At 43.8% G+C, this 22375-nt stretch overlaps 1 protein-coding gene across 6 annotated transcripts in view; it reads left to right on the top strand.

Moving 5' to 3' along the window:
- The window catches only part of PHTF2 (putative homeodomain transcription factor 2), a 514204-nt gene that overhangs the window by 332319 nt on the left and 159510 nt on the right, over positions 1-22375 (top strand). For all 6 annotated transcript variants that reach the window (XM_085653986.1, XM_085653985.1, XM_085653990.1 and 3 more), the window contains exon 4: positions 1500-1556. In XM_085653986.1, coding sequence (XP_085510112.1) covers positions 1500-1556 — 57 coding nt within the window. The remainder of the gene's footprint in view (positions 1-1499; positions 1557-22375) is intronic.

The raw sequence follows: 22375 nt of genomic DNA, 5'->3' as shown, positions 1-22375 counted from the left end.
ATAGAGGAAATTTTGTGTTGTCTTTTAAAAACAAATCTTAACTTTTGTGCTTTTAGCATTTTTTTTGTCTGCCCGACTGTTATGCAGACATCGTGGATTAGCCACCAACTTTCTTTTCTTTTGGCTTGATGTTCTCCCACCTTGTCAGAAGAAGCACTTTCACCACACAGTCCCTGCAGATATGGATGGGGAAGTCTAAATAGGACGAACTGGAAGTGTCTGGGCTAGTGGGGCAGTTCCTCCACTGCCTCAGCTAGATAAGTCATCTCTCTGAGCCCTAAATAGTGTAAATCCTTAAGTTCTTGCTGGCCCCAGGGGGAGAGCTGGATGGCACTGATAGGTTATCTAGATTTTCTAGAAAATGGCCCAGACATTTGGTAGACCCTCCCCAGCAGTAAGGGCTCTGTCAATGTGTTAAACCAGGACAAAAAGCCAGTTGGACTGCAACCTACAGTCCTTGAGTGAGATGTATTTCAGGTAATGATCAAATCTGTGAAATGTCACCTGGATGGTTAGTGGAACCCAAACCCCCTTTCATGATAGATAGACACACTCAAGAACACTAGCAAACAATGATTACATTTTAAAGATTTACTTTAAAATGAGAATAATATCCTAGTGCACACAATATATATTGTCACTACAATAAAGGCAAACCGATTAGTAGTCGCAATGTGTACCAGTAGTGTAAACATTAAAATAAATTCCGTCATATTGGCTGTTTAGCTTGAAAGCAATCCACCCAGATATATTTGGCTTACTAAACTAAACTCAGCAACAAAAGTAAAGCCTAATATGAGTTTCAGAGATGGTTTACACTCTACCTGTAAAATTATTATTCATTATTATAGCGGAGGCTGATAAGTCCCCAGAAAGTGAGGACTTAATATGCCTCCCATAAACCTTCAGTGAAAGTAGCTGTTCTGTATTATCTGTCTCCTCTCAGACTCCTGGCACAAAGTTCCTCATTCCTTCATCTCACCCTGGTCCAAACATATATAACATTATCTGGACATTTTTTGATTTTTTAAAGTAAACAATTTTCAGAACGTGACCTGATGAACTTTTATATATTTTCATTCTGTGACATTTACTAATCTTTGATTAGTAATATTGAATGACAAATGAAATTATATTTTTTTATGAAACACTTGTTCTCAACTCAGCAATAATTATTTTAGAACAGACAATGCAGCTGAGATTTAAAAATGAATCTATTTAAGCAGCCTTGATTATCACATTGCCCAGAAAAGTGACCTTAAACAAAAATGCATTATATATTTGTCATTCATACGTACCTGATGAACAGATGTAATCTAAAAAGGAGGATATCTAGAAGAGAAAAACCATGAGAATTATAACCGTACAGGCAATCCTGACATTTTTTATACAAGATGAAGTGCTCGGTCTTTAGGCATATGGCGAAAATATGTTAAGTGTATACGAAATATGTGAAATTATTTTGTCTTTTAAATTGTGTTATGACTTTGTATTTTTAGATTGGAGCCTATGATCAGCAAATATGGGAAAAATCAGTAGAGCAAAGAGAAATCAAGGTAATTCCGTTATTTTATCAAATTTTGATTACAGAAGACCAGTAATTGTGTAAATAAGCCACAGTCTATCACTTTTAATGTCTTCCAGAGCGCAATTTGTTGAAAACAGTGCCGCCTCGTTTAAAATGTGAGAGAAGTAATGTATTCTTTATCTTTTATAAGGTGTTAGATATTGTCCACATGGGCCTATGGCATCTGGACCGCAGATAATGATGCTTGCTCATTTAGAATTTTCATATAGGTCAAATGATTGGGTTCTTGAAATCTATTTACTGTGAGGAGAGCTTTTGTCACACAGTTTCTCAAGCTTTTAAATACATTCCTACCACAAAGATTAATTTTCACTAGGCTAGGACTGTACAAAACTGTTATCAAGGAAAGCAACTTAGAAGGTGGCCTAGCACAAGGCAGATTTCCAAGTTGAAAACGGCTACAAGGACTTTCAGTCCAGGAGGATCTACTCTTGATTAAATAAACCTATAAAACTGAGGATCTCCAAACTTAATTTCACCGCACTCTGAATTTAGACGCAATTTTGTCTCCAACATAATAAATCCAGTTGTTGATAGTTATAAGCTCAAATAGTTAATTGGTCCTTGAGTATATCCAAAAGAGTCCTGATAATCGGTTAGAAGTCCAACATGGCTGAGTCACCAATTCTGACCGAGCACACCAAAAATGTTGCTCTTCCATTTCACAAGAACCCATATAAAGCATAGCCTTCGACACTGGAACACCTAAGGAAGAGTAGAACAGGTGATCATCTTAGACTAAATCTTCTCTCCCATCGACCTTGTGACACACCGACCTGGCTTTACCATGCCCCTTAATTAATCTACACCAGTCTTCTTGCAGAATTGCACTGTTTAAGAATCAATTTGTCCTTAAAATCACTGTTCCTCATCATTAAAAGCAAGAAGTGCACGTGCCCTTGACAACTGCTGCCAAGCAATACTCTTGAGTATATTTGATGCTAATTGTGCATGTGTACAGCGACTTTGTTTTAGAAATGCTTTTGGGATTTTTTTAAAACCACATTACCTCAGGTTGCAGAGAAGTTCTGCTGCCATTTGGAACATGAACTTGGCAAGTGAGTCCACTTCAACAGTTTTCATGGGAGGCATATATGCATCGCACTCGCAAAAGCTTTCTGGCAAAAAGCTTGCTTAAATCACCCCAGCAGTAAACTTGTCTAGTCATAGCTGCATTTCTGCCAACACCTTTTTGGTGCTCTTCAGTGCAGTGTTGCTGTTTTTGCAATCTCTTTCCATGAGTGACCTTGTTATTGTTTGGGGAAAAGGGTGTTTATTTCGGTAAACTTGAAGATCAGATCAGAACAGTATTTATGTAGGGCGGCTTGGCACCCATGAGGGTATCCAGGCGCTGATAACCCTGCTGCGATGGAGGATCAGTTGAACAGCCAGGTCTTAAATCCTTTACTGAATTTAAGCAGCGAGGCTGATGTCCCAAGTTGTAGGGGGAGGTCATTCCAGAATTTCGCAGTGAGGTCAGAGAAGCAGCGTCCTCCACTGTTGCTACGGCAGATTCGGAGCATGTGTCTGGAGGGTTGGTTGAGGTTCAGGCAGAGGTTGATGTATGCTGGTGCCTGGTTGTGTAGGGCCTTGTAGGTGTGAATCAACATCTTGAATTGACATCTCTTCCGGATGGGGAGCCAGTGAAGCTTCTTGAGGTGGGGGTGATATGGGTCCACTTGTAGAGGTCGACGAGGAGTCTGGTCACTACATTCTGTATGGTCTGTAGTCTCTTCAGGAGGTAAGAGGTGATTCCTACGTAGATTGCGTTGCTGTCTTCCAGCCAGCTGGGGACAAGGGCTCGAGTGACGGTTCGTCTGATGTTAACAGGGAGCCATTTGAAGATGTTACAGAGCATGCCAAGGGTGAATAAGCAGATGGAGGAGACTGCATTGATCTGGTTTTTCATGGTGAAATTGCTGTTGAGGATTATGCCAATGTTGCGGGCATGGTCTGTCTGCATGGGTGAGGTTCCTATTTCAGAAGGCCACCAGGAGTCTCTCCAAGTGGAGGCGTTGTCTCCGAAGATCAATACTTCAGATTTATCGGTGTTGAGTTTTAGGCAGTTGTGTTTCATCCAGTCGGAGGTGCTTGTCATGCACCTGCGGAAGTTGGTCAGGGTGTATAGGGGTATTCTTAAAGCGAGAGGATGAGCTGGGTGTCATCAGCGTAGGATGTGATGTTTAGTCTGTGAGTTCTGGTGAGGCTGGCTAAGGGGGCTCATGTTGGTGTTGGACAGAGTAGGGCTGAGAGACGCCGCAGATAATGTTCCAAGGTACTGAGGTGAAAGTAGATAGGCAGATTCTCTGGGTTCTGCAGGTGAGGAAGGAGGCAATACATATGAGAATGTCTCTTTTGGATTCCAGTGTGGTGAAGTCTCTTGACAAGAGTGTGATGGCATACGGTGTTGAACACTGCTGAGAGGTCGAGGAGGATCAGGGCCGCCGTATTGCCTCAGTCAAGAAGGGTTCTGATGACATCTGTGGTAGTGATCAAGGTGGTTTCGATGCTGTGGTTGGAGCGGAATCCGTATTTGGAGGTGTCCAGAAGGATGTTTCTCTCCAGGTGCTCCGTCAGTTGGGGGTAGATGGCCTTTTCGAAGACTTTGGCGGGAACAGGGAGATGGGAGGATAGTTCTTTAGTTCGCTGGGGTCAAGGAAAGGTTTTTTGCGAAGGGGTTTGACTTCCGGGTGTTTCTATTCTTTGGGGAAGGTGGCCGTAGTGATGGATGCTTTGAAGATGGTGGTGAGTTCATTGCAGATTATCTCACTTCTGAGTTAGAAGACGTGGTGGAGGACAGGGATCCATATGTGCTTTTGAGTGAACGGAGTTCATGATTGCTGTGGTGGTGTCAGTTGTGACCTGATTCCAGGTGGTGAACAGGAGGTGGGGGTTCATGTCTGTTGGAGCAAAGAGGCTGAGGGTGTCGGCGGCGGTAGTGGTGAGTCGGGTTAAACATTTTTGTAGATAGTTTAGATCTAGTTGTGAAAGAAGTCCGACGGAGTGTCGCAGAGTTCCTGGGGAGGGTTGATAATGTTTTCGGCGGCTGATGGTTTGGAGAATTCTTGTGTGACGCTGAAAAGTTCTACGCTGTGGTTTGAACTGGCTTTGATGCAGTCGGCGAGGGCACTTCTTTTTGTCTCTTAGGAGTTGGTGCTATAGGTTGAAGGAGGTCTTGAGAGAGGCACGGTCTGTGGGTTCTTCGCTGGTGCACCATTTCCTTTTGAATCACCTGCAGTTTCGTTTCGTGCTTCTCAGTTCCGTGGTGTACCAACTGGCCTCTTTAAAAGATCTTAAGTTTGGTGGGTTTGACGGGGCGATCCTGTTGGCGCAGTTGGTGATCCATGCAGAGAAGTTCTGACATCCTGTTTTAGGTTTGTTGCGGTGCCTGGGTGGGAGCTGTTGAGAGCGTTTGACCACTGGCTCAAATAATTTGCTCCAGTTTCGGTGGGCATTGCTAGGCGGCTTGGTAGAAGTGCGGGGGGACCTTTGATGGTAAAGTGGATGATTGCATGGTCCATCCAGGTACGTTCGGTGACATGGCTGTACTTGACCCTGTCGCTGGCCTTGATTATAGGGCCTAATGTGGGTTCTCCGGTGTGGGTGGTGTTGGTGACTAGCTGGGTGAGGCCGATGTTGACTATCCTTTCGAAGAGGTTGACAGTGTTGGTGTCGTTGGGGCCATCACGTTAACAATTGAGGTTGCTGAGAAAATTTAGTGTTTGGAGTCAATGGCGAGCAGGAGGATGAATTTGAGGGTGGGTTCGCAGAACCTGGGGTGAGGTCCTGGTGGTCTGTAGGCGGGGGTGCCTCTGATGGTGTTTTTGCTGTCGGTGTGGAGTTGGAAGTTGAGGTGTTTCATGATCGGGGTGGTGTTGCCCATGGAGATGGTGCAGTGGATGGTTTCTTTGTGAATGATTGCGATTCCACCTTTGTGTTTGTTGATCCAGTCTCAGTGTGCTATTTTGTAGCTGTCCGGCGTTGCTGAGGCAATGTCGGGTGCGGATACTGGGTTGAACCAGGTTCGCTTAGGAAGACTATGTTGGGTTAAGGGAGGTGATGGTGTCACACATCTTGGTGGTGTGCCTGCAGAGAGATCGTGCATTGAGAAGGAGGCAGTGAAGTTGTGTTGAAGTGGTCTGGGTCGGCAAGGTGGTGATTCTAGTGTGTGTGCAGGTGTTCTGATGTTGCAGAAGCAGAGACAGTTCTGGCAAGTGAAAGATCCTCCCACGACTTAAGGGGCGATATGTCAGCAGTTGGTATTGTGGAGCCTAGGGTCCAGGGCTTGGACTTCGGCGGCAGTGTATCTGCGAGTCAACGAACGGTCAAGGTTCCTGGCACTGAGCACGGTCCAGGCACAGATGGGCACAGACGGCTTGCCTTAGGTGCACCTTCAGGACGGCCATGCTGTTGCCTCCATTTAGAAGGTCCTGGCAGGAGAGAGTGGCGCCGGGTTGTGGGAAGCGGTAACTGCAATAAACAGTGGGAAAAGAGTGTGCAGCGAGGTGGACCAGCTCAGTAAAATAGCAAGTACAGCGATACGGGCAACAATGTATCAGACACCAAGATGACAGAATTAGCAACAGAGTTACAAAAAGGCTTTTACTATATTAAACAATATAAATGGTGACAGTAGTGATACAAAATGAGGCTATTACGGTTAAAAATAAATGTGAACAACAGTGTAACAAAAGAGACATATAGTTGCCATTAGTTTCTCTAAATAACCATAAAGTCAATGAAGACAAAGTTAAGGCTAATGAATAAGTAACAGCAGTAAACAGAGGCGTAAACAGTATAAACAAAGTAAACAGATGTGGGAGCGACAAAGAGGGACGCAAGCGGTGGCAGAGAGAATGTGATCGACAGTCAGGAAGGCCTGCTGATCATAAAGCGAGGGGGGAGCTGGCTCGAGAACCTTGATTTAACCCTCTTTAAGGGTCCTTCGTTAAGTTTGAGTGTTTTGTTCAATGGTACTCGTTTCTGGCATGTTGAAGCCTAAGGTAGTGAACAGGTTGTTCAATGCTGATCTGATGCATCTTCTTAACTAGTGCTTCTTCTGACTCTCAACTCTTTATAATGGATCCACCTATCTTCTTTTTACACCCTTTGTGGTGAGCTCTCCTTAATAAGATGGTCTGTTTTTATATGGCAATCAAATGTTTCAACGTATTTGTTTTTACATGTTTAATTTGTTCCCATAGCCTTGTTGTTCTGTTAATTCCCAGTAATGTCATCAGTTTGGCAGTTGTACTTCTATTTGTGATTAGTGAAGCCAGCTCACAGAAAAACAAGACCCTGAAATAATAACCAGCAGTCCTATCTACTTTTACTCCTGATGAGTAGGGACTGTTTACTGTCTTCTATTTTTCCTTCAGAGTCTTTCTCATAGTTAGCCATTATTTTATGGTCTAAATCTTTTTATTGAGTATCAATACAGCAGTATTTACTAAGATATAAACATTGAGACTTAGTTTTGCATAATCTATTACAGCAAAACTCGGAAATAGCAAGAGAAGTCAAGATTGTCCATCAAGCATCACTATCCACCCAGTGAAAGCTCAGTGAGGGAATAGCTGCTGGGGAAAGGTAACAAACATAACAATACACTCTAACATTCAACACAAATTCAGGCTGTTAGTGCAACACAGAGGATACATGCTATTGTTCATATTCTCTGACCTTCAGGAGGGAAAGTAACTTCAGACTGTTTCCATAAACTACACACCGATCACATGGCAGGCAGCTTGGTGCAGCCATATCACCTTACTTCGGTCGAGTGACACAGACCCACTTAACATCACAAATTCTACTGCTTCTTTCAGATTAGCAAACACTTAGAACTTTCCTTTATCAGAGTTTATTTATTTATTTATTTATTGTTTTAGCTGACAGCCTTACAATATTTTAAGAACATGCTATAAAACACAACTCCATAAAAACATGTGCACAGCAATCTATCAATGAATTCATCTGAGGCATTAAAATGCAAGTACAATGAAGTGCTACAAATACGCATTTCCATCAAAGGCATACAACCTAACAAAAAAAACATGTTTAAATACTTCAGATACAGTAAAGTGCGAGTGCAGTGAAAAAGGTGCGCCTTACCATTAGAGGCAGTATCCTAAATGAAAGAAAAACATATTCATCACTATCAATTAAAAAATTATAAGAACATTTGGGAATTATCTTCGTTTCAGATGTAAACAATCTGCCAACCCACTTAGGGAGTAAAAGTGCAGTGCATAAAAATAGTGCAAAATTGTGCAATATATGCATAAGATGGCAGCGTGTTCCATTATGGAAAACAACCAGGTTCGTGGAACATACCTACTTAAACATAATCCTAGAGTGGAGGGCTACTCTCTCAGGCAAGGCCAAGTAACCCATAAATATGACACTATGGAGGTGACCACATACATATCATCTGGTTTAATATCTAACGCCATTGCTGGTTTAACACATCTGACCCCATAATATTTAAAAAGGTGGAGGAACCACCTCCGCAGGGGGGCTACATATTTTGTACAAAACAAATTAAAATGGGTTAGATTGTCCAGAGCACCGAAGCTACAATCACAGCGGTTGTATCTATCATTGAGTATATGTATAGGTATAAGAAAATCCTTGGTCAAGAGGATACCTAGCCGGAATTTTAAGTAATGTTTACTTCAATTCAGGGTACAGCATGTCTAGATATTCTGGACACAGGAGGCCATAGATGTTACTCAACTAATTGCTCATAAAAGATCTCGGCTTCAGCTCCCAGTATTTTTTTATCTGCGTGTATTCATGATACCATTCTTTAATGAAATCTGCAGTATCCTGTCTACTACTACCAGAAGCTTCCCAGAAAACACCAACTGTAGCTCCTTTAAAAACCTTTGTACATGTGATGACCATATATGGCCCCGGCAAGAGCAGCTAGCTGGGACGTCTTCTAGGGTTTCTAAGTAAACTGCGGCCTTAAGGTTTCTTACCAGTCTAACCCAGTAAAGAATTGCCCTGAGGGCAATGATTTTTGATAAAGGGGTAAAATGAAGCTCAGCATACAGTGCCTCTGGGGGGTGGGGGGGGTACCTGGCCCAAGCCCCAGCAAAGTTCGGAGGAAATTATTCTCAGCTACTTGGAGTGGGTGTACATTGCCAACCCCCCTTTTCTTTATCACAAACTCATAGGTTCCCCCGGAGCTATAAGGCCGTCAACATTCATAGGCAATAATCTGTTTTTTATGGCCTTTAGATCCTGCCCAAGTTTTAAGGTAGCGAGAGTAAACTCTGGAAAGGTAAGTAGTGTAGTACTGTGCACTACAGTTTGACCCTTACTGGCTGCTAATTTAGTGACTAACTTACACCGCCCAGAATTCACCAACCCCTCCAAAACTTTCCAGCCACATGCCTAATAGACAAATGGAAGGATTTCACCACTGACACTTTGGCCACCTCTTCACCTTCCAAGAAGACATCCTCTTGAAACTGCTGAACCTTAGTTAGGATGTGAATGTTTACAAGAATGTGAATATTATTCACTTTGGCATTTTCAAAAAACTCCACCTTGAACTCCCAAGTTGGCAATAGAAGCAATCTTGAGGTACCTCTGGATCATGTCCCCCCCCCCATATGCTGCTTAAAGGACCCCAGTGTTTTAAGACTATCTAAAATCAGCATAAACGGTAAAGCTCTGAGATAGTGTCGTCCTATTTGGACTATAGAGCACAAGTGATCCATCTTCCACTGTATCATTCGGACTTCTAAAGCATGAAACTGGGTACTTCAGGGGTCTGCGCAGAGCCCTTCTTTATTCAGTATCTACATAAGTCCGTTGGCCCAGCTACTTCGCCAGCTGGGGGTAGTCTCTAGGAATTATGTAGATAATCCCAATTTTGTAATATCTGTGGATCCTAAGATGCCGCATCGTATGACCCCTTCCAGCAATGTATGCAGAAAATTGCCAATTGGTTGACTGAATTCCCTCAAATCAAATGAGGATAAAACAGAGGTACTCTGTTGCACCGCTAGTAACGTTCCTCCGGCATTGCTGGTAGGTTTTAGGCCTCCCCATTCCAACTTTCCTCTTCTGAGGTTAACTATCTTGGTTTCATTTTTTGATAGCCATCTATCTTTTGACTTCTCACCTGAATATGCTGACTCGTACCTGTGTCTTTTTATTCAAAGTCCTCCGGAAGCTTCTACCTCTTCTTCCAGCTATAGAAAGACCTCTGATTGTTCAAGCTACTATACTTAGACTATATGAGTTCCTGGTGACTTAAAGTCCCGGAGGTCCGACTCCATTCCAAGCAGGCCACAAATCCATCCCGGATCACACACCAGAAAAAAACCTCTTATATGTTAATAAACACCATGAATGTAATGTCACCCTTATCATTTATCAAACCGAAGGAGGAACAGAAAGTGACAGAGCATTCTGTTAATGACTAAGACCTAACACCTGATGAGAAACTCAGTCTGGAACAGGTGCTCCACTGTCAATATGTCAAGGCTACCAAGAACCCTCCATGGAAAATTTATCAAAGAGGTGTAGTTCAAATTGACATCCACGTATCTCCCATCTTCTTAGAGATATATCCAGGACCACTTCTCTTGTGCCTGTAATTTATACGCAAAATTTCTCAAAATAGGTCAAAAGTCTTCATCCCTGATAACGTTTAGTATTTTAGGACCACCACTCAGACCCTTACATAGAGAGGTCCTTCATCCCAGATTATTCTGCAAGAAACCATGCGAAGACGGACGTGGTTATCGCAGGCATTAAGAGAAACCTAATGCATCTTGCCTGAAGTTTAAAAGAACCGAGTACCTGAGGAAGACTGCCACCGCTGCGCATTTGCCTTTTGCAGGGAACTCTTCTAATAATGACAGCCCAACTGTCAATAGGATATGATGTGCGATGCTTCTTCCCAAGAAATGCTCGTCTGCAAGTTGCTCTACTAAATGCTTTCCTAGGGTAGCGCATGGAAGTAGGTTTAGGGTGTTGGGCTTTTAGATGACATTTTAACCATTTACGTTATGTATAATGTACCTTCTTGCTGTTTTAATGATATCCTGTGTGAATATTTTAGATGTACTGTGAAACAGGTGCATGCTGTTGTAATAAATATTTAATTAAACGTGTCTATTCTTCTTAGAATGTTTAAAAAAAATATATTTTTATTTGCATTTTCAACACCGAAACATAACAAGCATGTCAGAATGAATCGTCCAACACCATCTACCTCCGCCACTACCCTCCTCCCTCCATCCCCAGTGCCCCTCATTGCCTGACAGTGCCATAATAGAGAGGAAATCACCCTCCTTCCTGTGCCTAAGCCGCCTCCAACACCCTTCCACCTACCATGAAAGTGACCAAGTAGCCCCCCTCCCCCTTCAAAGCCCCCCATCCATGCCATGATATCGTCTCCACTTCCCCCACACTCTGGAAAATTTATTCGGGCAGCCTCTCGCTGCATATGTCACTCTTTCAGACGCCATATAGATGTCCATCCCCCTCCTCCAGTCAGCGAGCTTAGGGGGGTGTGGGGCTCCCCATTCCCGTGCCACGTCCCTCTTGGCTACCATTAATGCTAGTGTCAGGAAGATGAGGTGGGGCCGGGTCAAATCTATATCGTTCACTATTCCCAGTAGAACTAATTTGGGGTCCATGGGCAGTGGCTCTTCAAGTATGTCCCCCAGTTCTGTTATTATCCTTGCCCAGTACCTTTGGAGAACCTCACATTCCCAAATGGTGTGGTAGAAGTTGCCCTCGGTATGGCCACACCGTAAGCAACTAGGGTCGATGGCCCGCCCCATCCGGTGTAAGCGGAGTCTATCATAGTAGACTCTGTGGAGTATCTTGAGATGGATAAGTCTGAGTCGAGATTTGATCGCCACCTCCCTAGGGTGCATCAGGGCAGTGTCCCAATCGAGTGTGTCCATCTCCCCCACGTTCGCCTCCCAAACCATCCGCAATTTCACCAGTCCGTCCGGGATGTTATTAATGAGGGTTTTGTATGTCAAGGAACCCAGCTTGGCCTGCACTTGCTCCTGTAGCAGGCGGCCTTCCAGTGGGGCATATTCCGGCAGGGGGTCCGCTAGCGCCCCCTCTGCCTGCCATGCGTGCCGTATTTGCGCGTATTTGAGGAACTGAGTGGAATGCAGGCCGAACTCTGCCTCCAGGTCCTGGAAGGACTTCAGGGCACCCCGGCGCTGGAGGTCTCCCAGCACCGAGATGCCGATATCGTCTCACCGTCGGAAGCCCTTCAGCTTATGCAGCTCCTTTAGCCAAGCACACTTCCAGAGTGGGGTTTGTCGCGATGGTTTGTGCCACCACCCGATGCGTCTCGTCGCCCTATCCCAGTTTTCCACTGTCACTCTTGTTGCCGACCGAAGTGCTGCCCTCCCCTTCCCTCCATAGATATAGTGCAGGCAGGATCGGCTGTCTAGCTTCCCCCTCTCCAACCTATACGTTGGGTGATCCGCCGGTGCATGTAACCAGTCATTGATGGGTGCTAGATGTTCCGCCCAGTAGTATACCTCCACGTTGGGGAGGTAAATCCCTCCATTGTATTGGTTTCTCTGGAGGGTCTCCAGCGCTATCCTAGGCTGTTTCCCCAGCCAGAGCAGCTCCCTAAGGCCCTCATTTATTTCCTGGAAGACCTGACGCGGGAGGGGAAAGTATTCATTTTGTAGCGCATAGAGGAGCCGCGGCAGCGTGATCATTTTATACATCGCCGCTCGCCCCAGCAGAGTAAGTGGGAGTGTCTTCCATCTACCTGCCTCCTCCTTAAAGTTCAGCAGAACCCTCTGGATGTTTTCTTTATAGGAGACAGCCCTATTTTTCGTTATGTATATTCCTAGGTAGAGAAACCCTTCCGTGGTCACCCGTAACGCCTCGGGTATAGCCGAGCCCAGGTCTCCCTCTCCGGGATTGTATAATACCGACTTATGCCAATTTATAGTGTAGCCTGAGCGTGACCCATACCGGTCCAGCCTTGCGAAGATATTCTTCTTAGTATTGTGTATATGATATCTTGAAGAACGAAACGGGCTTACCATTACAACGACACCCTTGATCAACTTGATGGGGATTGTTACTAACCCAAATACAATGATTTCACTTCAGTTATATATTGACTGGATTCTACAAGACTCCAATAATCCATCTTTCACATTCAGAGCTGGTGAATAGAACTAAATTCACTTAGGTCACCCCTGGGTCGGAATGCAAATCTTGTAGAGCAACGCCAAAGTCCTAGCCTATGCAACACTGGGAGCTTCAGATTGTTTCATCAAACGTCTCTCTGAAACTAAATGCTGCAGCTTCATTGGTCGTGGCACTCCCATGAACCTCAACGGCTGTGCTAAAGAAATTGCACTGGCTACCCGTAGAAAAATTGATCTTTTCCTGTCTATCTGTATTGTTCACAGGGACTTTCATGAGACTGGTCCTGTCTACTTCCTGAACAATTTTATGAGGTAGTGTCCTGGCCATCTGCTGTAATCGGCAGAAGCCAGTCTTTTAACTTAGCTCAAATTCAGACTTTCATGGGCAAGCGGCAGGGTGTTCTAGGTAGAATTTGTGCGTATATGGAACAGCCAATCAGTTTCTCAGACAGACAGCGGACTTTATTTTTTTTATTTTATTTATTTATTTTTTTTAATTGTTTACACTTTTTTTATTATTTATTCTAGAGTGAATAATCAGGGTGGCGTACACATCTACTCGCCTACAACCCTTCGGGCCGGCTGCTTTGCATCCAATGTTCATTGCATGTCTCAGCGTTTCCCACATCCTGGAGGTCGGGTATCGCTGTCATATACATACCAGAGTGCAATATCTCTAAACATGACTGCCGCCCACCCATGTATATTCTTATAGTCCAGTCCCTATGTGGGAGCACAAAGTTTTCTTCTTTAAAAATCACCAAACTTAACATCAACACCCACCTCTCCCCCCCCCCCCCCCCCCCCCCCCCCAACTCTTGAAAGGCCCTGTCAGTTGCTCCCGGAGGCTCCCCCTCACACTCAATACCCACTCTGGTCCTATCGTCCAATGGCTCTGTTTCCCCGAACCGCTGCGTGCACATACCAACCGTGTCGCATACCCCACTATACCCTCCAGTTCTCGTTGCGCAACATGGTAGGCTTGAACCCCTCTGCGCGCCATAAGTTAGAACTGCGCTAGCTGTCGCAGAGCACACTTAGCCTGGCTCCGAGTCTGGAGCAGGCGCCTCCTCCACCCCCCGCACTGGGATCTGCACCCATTTCCCCACTCCTGAGATAGTCCGCATACAATCCCCAAAAGTTCTTTGGTCTGCTCCTCGGAGGGAGCAGTTCACTAAACCGCTCCGACTGCGTACAGCAGTATAGTGCGTCTCGCTTCCAGTGCTCCATTGTGGGCCGTGGGCCTCGCATCCAACCCAAAGCAACTCTGCGTTTGGCTATTAACATGCCCATATCTACCAGCCTACGTGCTTCCTTTGGGAGCCCCCTCGTATGTCCCAACAACGCAACCGCGGGATCCGGCACCAGATCCAAGCCAGCTATCTCCCCAATCTGCCGAAAAACATCCTCCCAGAATTTAGCCACGCCGGGGCAGTGCCATGCTAAATGAAAGAAATCCGCCACTGGGTGCGCACACCTTTCACACTCCGACCCCTCACGTAAGCCATACCTGTACAGCCGCTCCGGAGTGTAATAAACTCTATTTATAAATTTGAAATGAACAAGTCTATGCCTGCCGTGCAGCGATATGCGACGCGTGCCCGCACAACAGTATGACCACATGGCATCATCTATTGCTGCGCCCAGGTCTCGTTGCCAAGCCAACCGGGCCTTGGTATATTTCTGGGACTTCTGTGACAAAGCTATAGAATATAATTTGGATGTCATCTTGCGAGGGCTCTTGTGCTTTATGAGGTACGACAATTCCGGGACTTCCGGAGGCTCGGCTATATCATCTCCTAGATGTTGTCGCAGTGCCCCTCTAACTCTTGGAAACTGAAACCGCTGTAATTGTGTACTGGTCTCCACTGTCGATACTACATCATCCCACGTTTTGGCAATCCCGTCCTGAAACAAGTCTCCCGCCTGGTGTATGCCCAATCTGCCTAGGGACTGCACAAGACAGCGGACTTTAATCATTTTCGGAAGTTGCTTAAAACCTGGCTGTTCACCATATAAATGATGGTAAGGTTAGGTTGCCGTACCGGTAAGTCTCAGTGCCAGGATGCCTGTCAGGCAATCGAGCGCTTTAGAAATGAGTTTATTAATAATAATGAGTAAATAGAACCTCGCTCTTTGATCAACCACATGAAGCTCCTCAGTTCAGTGTGTGAGTCATCGGTTAATACCTGTAGTGAATATCCTGGTGGTTTCTAAATCTGCCGCTGCTTCCTCTACACACTCCAGCCTGATGACCTCAGCTACCAGGTCAGTTGTTCACCTCCTCGGTGTTGGTCTCTGGCAGAATGGACGTCTGAGTGCCTAAGACTCCCCATTGTTCGTCCTGGTTGGTAGGAGCATTTTAGGCCTCTCCTGGGCAGCGCATACACTGCTCTGCGTGGCATGCTGTATTCAGGTATGGACTTGAAGCTCCGCCCATATATTTCATTGGCTTGTTTCATTGTCCACTGTAAACTTTAGCTTGTCATTGGTCAATAGGCTTAGTAGTTCCTCCTTAGTACCACCTTTTCTTATTTTGTAACCTTCCATGAGGACATTCTCTGTTATGTGGGTTATTACGCGGTATGTTTTCATTACAGTCTCCCAGCACTATTTTCTCAAATAGGTTTGTCACGCTCTCTCCTAACGCTTTTTAAAAAATCTTTATAACACGGGCGCCGAATGCATTTGCAATGCAATAGGTCTCGCCTTTGCAAGAGTTTCAGCTATTGTCAATGTAAATTATAATGCCTTTTATTTATCTGTTTTAAAAACAACACATAAATAATAGGGTGTTGGGCTTACAATGCCAATAGCTCAAACTCTCGTAAATGCAAGACCTATTGCATTGCAAATAATTGTTTTTTCAAGCAAAGGAGCTGGCAATGGGTCCGTTTATGGTTGCAGTAACATGGGGCTTGAATTCGGGTGCTGAATCAAACAGTAGTTTGAGTTTCGAGGCTTTGGGTATGTGCGCCGTTTACTTGCCTAAAACAGCCTAGGCTATTCATAGGACGTGAATCCGGTGTTTTTCTATAAATTAATGATTACATTGTAAATGCCGCACAATTTAGACGTGTGTGCCAGAAATTCTAAGTTAAGTTTGCCCATGGAGATGTGCATTTTTTTCTGAGATCCTATTGAAATGTGTACACTGGTGGCAAAGTAATGGTGTACCAAAACATTTTTACCACTTTCTTTTATGTAATGCAGGGATATGGTAATTGTTTTTAATTGCTGAACAATAAAAGTGCAATTTTATGAGATCCACTTATTCTTTTCTGTGTAAAGATATAATCTACAAAATGCTCTACATAAGTACATATATAGCTTGATAAAGGTAAAAAAAAATTAGTAGACTGCATTTACGCAGCATGTTCACATTTGTCTTTTTATTGAACTCAGAAATGTAACTATAAAAGCATTTAGGTCATTTAACGTCTTCTCATTATCTTTTCTTTTTAATGACACCTCATATAACATCTGTGCTTGCCAGTTTTTCCCTTCGAAGTAGTCACCTTACACTTTCAGTTTGCTTTTCCTTCTTTCTGATGCTGTGGTCTTTCTCTGCAGTTTATTAAACTGGTAAGTGTTATAGGATGGCTTGTGTGAGCCTGCATAAACCTCTGTAGATAGATATACGGCACTGCATCCTGGCTTTCCTAACATGATGGTTGTGCAGTGTAGCTGCATGCCATAACTTGTCAATTGACGCAAGGGACTTCTTTAAACTGCTAAGTTTTTTTTCTACTACTATATCAAAAACATGTTTTGAAAGACTGAAGTATGGAAAGGCAAATCACACTGCCGATGCAAGCATGCCAGTGTAAAAGAGCTAAAGAGAAAGGGTAACACATCTGACGTGTTTTGTGGAGTTCTGCAGTGTGCCTATGCATTTTTTTCAGTGTGCTTTCTGTGTCACTCATAGTATGTAAAATGTGTTTAACATTGTGTTACTCAGATGGTTTTGTTTGCAAACTATGCCTTAATTCACCAATACACCTGTATTTATTAATTATTGAGAAAATGAAATAGTTTATGCCACTGCAAGCATCCTACAAATGTGTGTCGAATTATACAACGTGCATGAAAGCCATATATGTCTACAAGATAAACGTTTTATTTTAATGCTAGTCTCGCTTACTACTCCCTTTGTTCATATGTGGGAAGAGTCTAACCTTGTAGCCAATACTGTAACGTTTGGCAGCCTAGCTGGCAGTAGGTGTGCATCCTTCACCATGTATTTTAGCCTTTGGCCCCATGTTTCTCTTGTACGCTCACCTTCCGTTTTAAGTTTTCTGCCGATCTGTGTGGACTGACATTGTGACCTTGCTGTCTTTATCGTGACTTGGTAGCTAAGTCACCAGAGTTCCTGTGTTTTTGTCCCCCGCTCAGCTCTGTTTTAGTTCACTCTGCAGCTTCTGCCACCATTTTATTCCTTCGAGGCATTTTACAAGTGTTGTAACAACATGTACAACTTTCTAAAGTTTCCAAGGTTGTTTACTTTGCAAATATCTCAGGATTTTTCGCTTGTGTTGTCAGACACTATTGTATTTCTTTTCCACTATGACAGGTTCGTGAAGTTCAGAGATCGTGAAGTACATAAAAGTAACTTCAAGAAACTTGTCAACATAGATGTACAAATTACACATACACTGAGTAATCGGTTTTTCAGACTAATCCTGCAGTCTTGCATGGGCATTCTGTGTGGCCTGCTTTTGCGGCGTCTGCATGCACCGGATGTTCTGTTCAGAATCAAATATGTTAGTTACCTGGAGATGCTCATTACACTGGTCCTCTGAGAATCTCTACAGTTTGCTTGACATGGATGGCAGCTCTTAGTGGGAAATAAAACCAGGCATCAGAACCATTAGCAGTATTGTAGATCGAGTATTTCTGATTACCCACAAACGTCATCAGTCGTCCTTGAAGTGTCAGAAGCTCCTTTCCCTAATCCCACACTTTGACTCTAATCCCCTTCCTGAGGCGGGACTACATGGTCAACTATGTTAAACTAGGAGTTTTTTCTACAGATTGAGTATGGTAACATGCAGGTACAATTCATTCTCTTTTCCTTCTATATTTGAATCTGTCCACTGAACCTAGTGGTACAGCCAAGCAGTAATGATTTGTCCTCTGTTTTTTATCACAACGTCTAGGGGGAGGCTTGTTGGCTGATAGTTTGATCTTTTTCTGGACATTTATTTTAAAGTTAACGCTCTTCGCAGATTTTATCTTACCCACATATTTATATCACCTCTAAAACATTGGTCTTGAGTCAGGTGTTGTTTTTATATTCAAAAGACCACCTCTCCTCCCGGACCACTCTCCTCTTTTTAGGATCTGAATGAGAGCCATAAAGGAGATGTTGGCTATCCTAGAATAGAGGAATCCTGGCACTTCTAAGCAAAGTGCATCCATAATCGTTTACTTTGCCTTTCCCAATCTTCTACCCCAGCCTGCTGCTTTTCGAAAGTTGCACTTGTCCATTTCTATGCCGTCATGAAAGAAAAACTCACTCTTGTACAGGATTGGAGCACAAAAAATTGACTGCCATCTTGGCTGCCATATGTTTGATTTGTTATAGAAAGTCAGTTTTAAATGGGGGATCCTCAACAGTGTTGCAAGCTCATTCTATTGCAAGACAGCATTCATCACTAACTAAAGAGTCCTTGATCCTGGCCTAAATTATACAGTCACAATAAACATGATTCCATAGGAAGTAACCAAAGCTAGGCCTAGAGGAAAACACCTGAACATACAAAAACAGGATTTTTTTTTAGACCTCTGGTTAATGGCCAGAAAACAAAATGTGCTACTAGAAGTAGAGAAAAAAATTACAGGCATAACCTGCTTTTCACCACCTTATCAATCACTTAAAGTGCTACTGGGATAATAGGAACCTACTGCTTGCAGATGCTGCACAGGATCCTAACAAGCAACAAACAGATTTTCATAAAAAAACTCATGCACTCAGCCTCCATAATTTCAGATAGTATATAACTGAATATTGCTGACAATGGTTCCTATTAGTTCCGACGTTTCGGCTGAGGCTTGGCTGCTACAGTTTCAGACTTACTCAGTAAGTACAGAGATGCAAGTATAAAGCAAAGGCTCAGTCTGTGTCTTCCTTCTCCTTTCATAGGAGGATCTCATGGAGGATGCTTTTTCATGTTTTTGAAGGTAGCAGCTCATCTCTAACCGTGCTCACTTAACTAGATATGCCCTCTGTAAATAGCAGTGCTTGCACATCCTCAGTAGGTTGCAGTGTCTAGGAATCAGAACCTCTGATTCCCCATTTTCAGCCTGGAGCACCAATGCATCTCCTTAGTCTTCCAAAGTCATGGCAGCCCTAACCTCTTGACTCCAGCCTATGTTTGGAGCTACATCCATCTTGGGTTTCTGTGATTCGCAGAGCAGTTTACTGGCACACATGGCACTGGGCCCTAACTCCCTACCGTGACATTTACTTGGTTCGTCCTTGTGAGCCCGCTGGGTCCTTATGACTAGGTCTCGTATGCAGTTGTTGGAGTCCCTCCCTCGGTATCTTTATTTTCCACCTATACTACCTCCATCTCTAAGAGGGAGAGCCTCTCGGTCTTCTCTTTGAATTGTGAGACCCAGGGACTCTTCTGCATGGAAGAACTTTTTTGTCGTCTGTGTCTGTACCCCTCTCTGGAAATTTGTACAGCTTTTTCTTTCACGCCCCTCCACCCCCCCTTCTTGATTGACTGGGACTTGTGCCCCCCTCTCTCTCTCCTCTGGAAGATTGCTTTGCCCTGTATCCTTCTTCATTGGACACCACTGGTGTTCCTATGCTGTAACATGTGATCATAAAGCTCATTAAAACTATGGAGACCTTCTTTTGTGCTCCCGTTCAGGTGCAGGGGAATCATGAATAACCGCTTCCCCGCTTTACAAGCTACAGCCGCAGTGGAGTTCTTTATTAGCCTTTTCCATCTTTAACTCGGCAGACAAAAGCTCATAATTAAAGCTACAGAACGATGGTGTTTATAACAGCCATTATTGAGAGCTCAAGAGTTGAGACTGAAGGCTCTGCGAGTTTCTCACAGTGCCTGTCAGTGAGTTAAATTAAATATAAATAAAGAAATAAAGATTTACTTACCCATTGCTCGTCTTCATCTCAGCAGTCGGTGGCCCATCCAGCACAGGCAGCAAACTCCCAGTTCCTCGTTCAACTAACCTCTTTACCAATCCATGATTGGCTGAAGTGCGCTGGTTCGATGCTCCTTGAAGCACTGGGGCCCTGTGCATTCTCTCCACCCAGCTGGCTTAGCCCAGGTTGGAGTGTTTAAAGTGCATATGTCAGGCTGGCCGTCGCAAGACATCCGGCAAACGTGACATGCAGACTTTAAACTGAAGTGCACACTATTCCTCCCTGCTGCTGCCCCGCCCTCAGACTTGGCTGCTGCCAGCACGAAAAATAAAATGGTAATTTGTTTTATTACCATTTCATTTTTTCATGTTTTCTGCTCTCCAGCAGAGGGTTAATACTCCTTTGCTCTCATGTGGGTGACAGGATCCGTGGGGGGCAAGGGTGGGTGGATGAATGGGTGAAAGGATGTGTGTGGTAAAAGGGTGAATGAGTGAAAGATGCATTCATAGGTAGGTTAACAGAGGCATGAATGGTTAAAAGGATGTGGGGGTGGTTCAAAGGATGGAGAGATGAAAGTATATGTGAAAGAATGGATGGATGGATTGATGATGGACAGGATGATGGATGAAAGAGTGAATGGATGACAGAATGTACAGGTGAAATGGTGGATATGAGTGTGTGTATTGAAGGGCAAAAGGCTAAATGGATAGATTCTTGGATAGAAGATACAAGGGAGCTCTTCTGGGGAAGGTCGGGCTCTTGCTTCATGCCATGAAAGTTTTGGTTCGAAGTGGGAGTATGTTAATGTTCTTGCTAATCCCATGTTCTGGTGATCCGGTGGTTTGATTTGTGGACATTTTCAGAAGATTCCATTTGCATCTCCTACCTCCCATCCCTGAGCCACAATTTCCACCATACCTTTGGAAATGCTCATGAAATCTCCCAACAAGTTTTTCCTGTCTGGTTCTTCTGTTTTAGTAGATGATTTTAGCAGGTCATTTGCCAGAATGTTTCATTGCAACTTCATCTGGCCAATGCATCACTGATACTGACTGGCATGGTCAGTTCCTGATCATGCATTAGTGTAGATTCTATCCCCTCTTCCACTTGATGTTGCCAGCTCCCCCTTTCTAGAGGTTGTGCACAGTTCTGCTCTTCCCACCCTGCCCATTGTTAAGATGCTTGGCTGGTGTGTGTGTGTGTGTATATGTGTATATGTATATGTATATATGTATATATGTATATATTATCTACTGGCGGTCGCCAGTAGATAGTTATAGTTAGGACCACGTTTCCATAGGAAATCCGCAACATTCTATTTTGAATAACTTTGGCGCCGGTTGACGAATCCTCGCGAATTTTTCAAAATAGGTGGGGCGCTACGCTCCGCTCCTACCCTGAAAGTCTCGGGGGGGATTCGTCAAGCGGGGGCTGAGATAAAAGGGGGGGTCCCAAAACGCGTTTTTCCCATGCATTTTTCCATAGGACCTTTAGACACAGCTACAGCCCGAACGGCTGAACAGAATTACTTGAAATTTGGCAGAGAGGTAGTCCTCAGGTCAAGGAAGTGCCTTTTGTAGGTTTGGTGTAAATCTGTTCAGTAGATCCTGAGAAAATAGCATTTAAAAGCATATATATATGTGGGCGGAGCCTAACCACACATCTCATCCTGAGATCTGATTGGCTGTCAGCACTTCATCCAAGAAGTGTTGGCAGCCATCTTGGGACCAATATACATGATAGCACCTCATTAAAAAGCATTGCAGTTAATAGAAGGTTTTAAGACTTTAGTTACATTATAAATCATTTGTTGATGGTACCATACTCATTTTAGGAATTGTGGTATGTTCTAAGGTGATTTCACCATGTGAAAAAGCCTTCTGCTGGGATATCATGATTGAGAGAAAAATATTTTCTCATGCTTTTACCACAGAGGTTTGGAAGGTGATCTATAGGCTAAACTGAGAGCTTATTTTCTGTAAATTCACATTATCTTTCTCAGTCATGTGACAATGAAGTCTGACATTCTCAGTAAAACATGTACATCCAACAAGGGCAGAGACTGTCAGTTGATTCCTTTGTGTTCTACTGCAGCTTCCCAGAGTGTTCCAAAGAACTACTAGAGCGCTAACAGTCCTACTTATGATAAACGTATGGCACACCTGAAGCCATCTTGCTTGGATTAAAGTGGTAACTCTTAAAACATTTAATTTAAAAAGGAACAAAATGAGGGGGTTCATTTTTCAATAAAAAGTATGATTAGTGCTGCAGAAAGAAAAATTAGGGCACATTTTGAGTGACTTCTCAAATCCTCTTCTATTTCATTAAAAAATTCTGACATGCAGACTGAAACATGCACTTTCAATACCAGCAGCAGTTTTCCCTGGTGAGCAGTAGCTTTACTACAGTGATCTAATGAGCAAAAAGAGTGCTAACATTCTGAATTTATGGCAAATGTGTGACACATCTGAATGCCTTCTTGATGGAATCAAAGTAAAAAACTGAAAG

This window comes from Triturus cristatus, chromosome 4_1, assembly GCF_964204655.1.
Source record: "Triturus cristatus chromosome 4_1, aTriCri1.1, whole genome shotgun sequence".
Classification (NCBI taxonomy): Eukaryota; Metazoa; Chordata; class Amphibia; order Caudata; family Salamandridae; genus Triturus; species Triturus cristatus.
The sequence above is the reverse complement of the archived record's forward strand: the minus strand, read 5'-3'. Positions and strand labels throughout refer to the sequence as shown.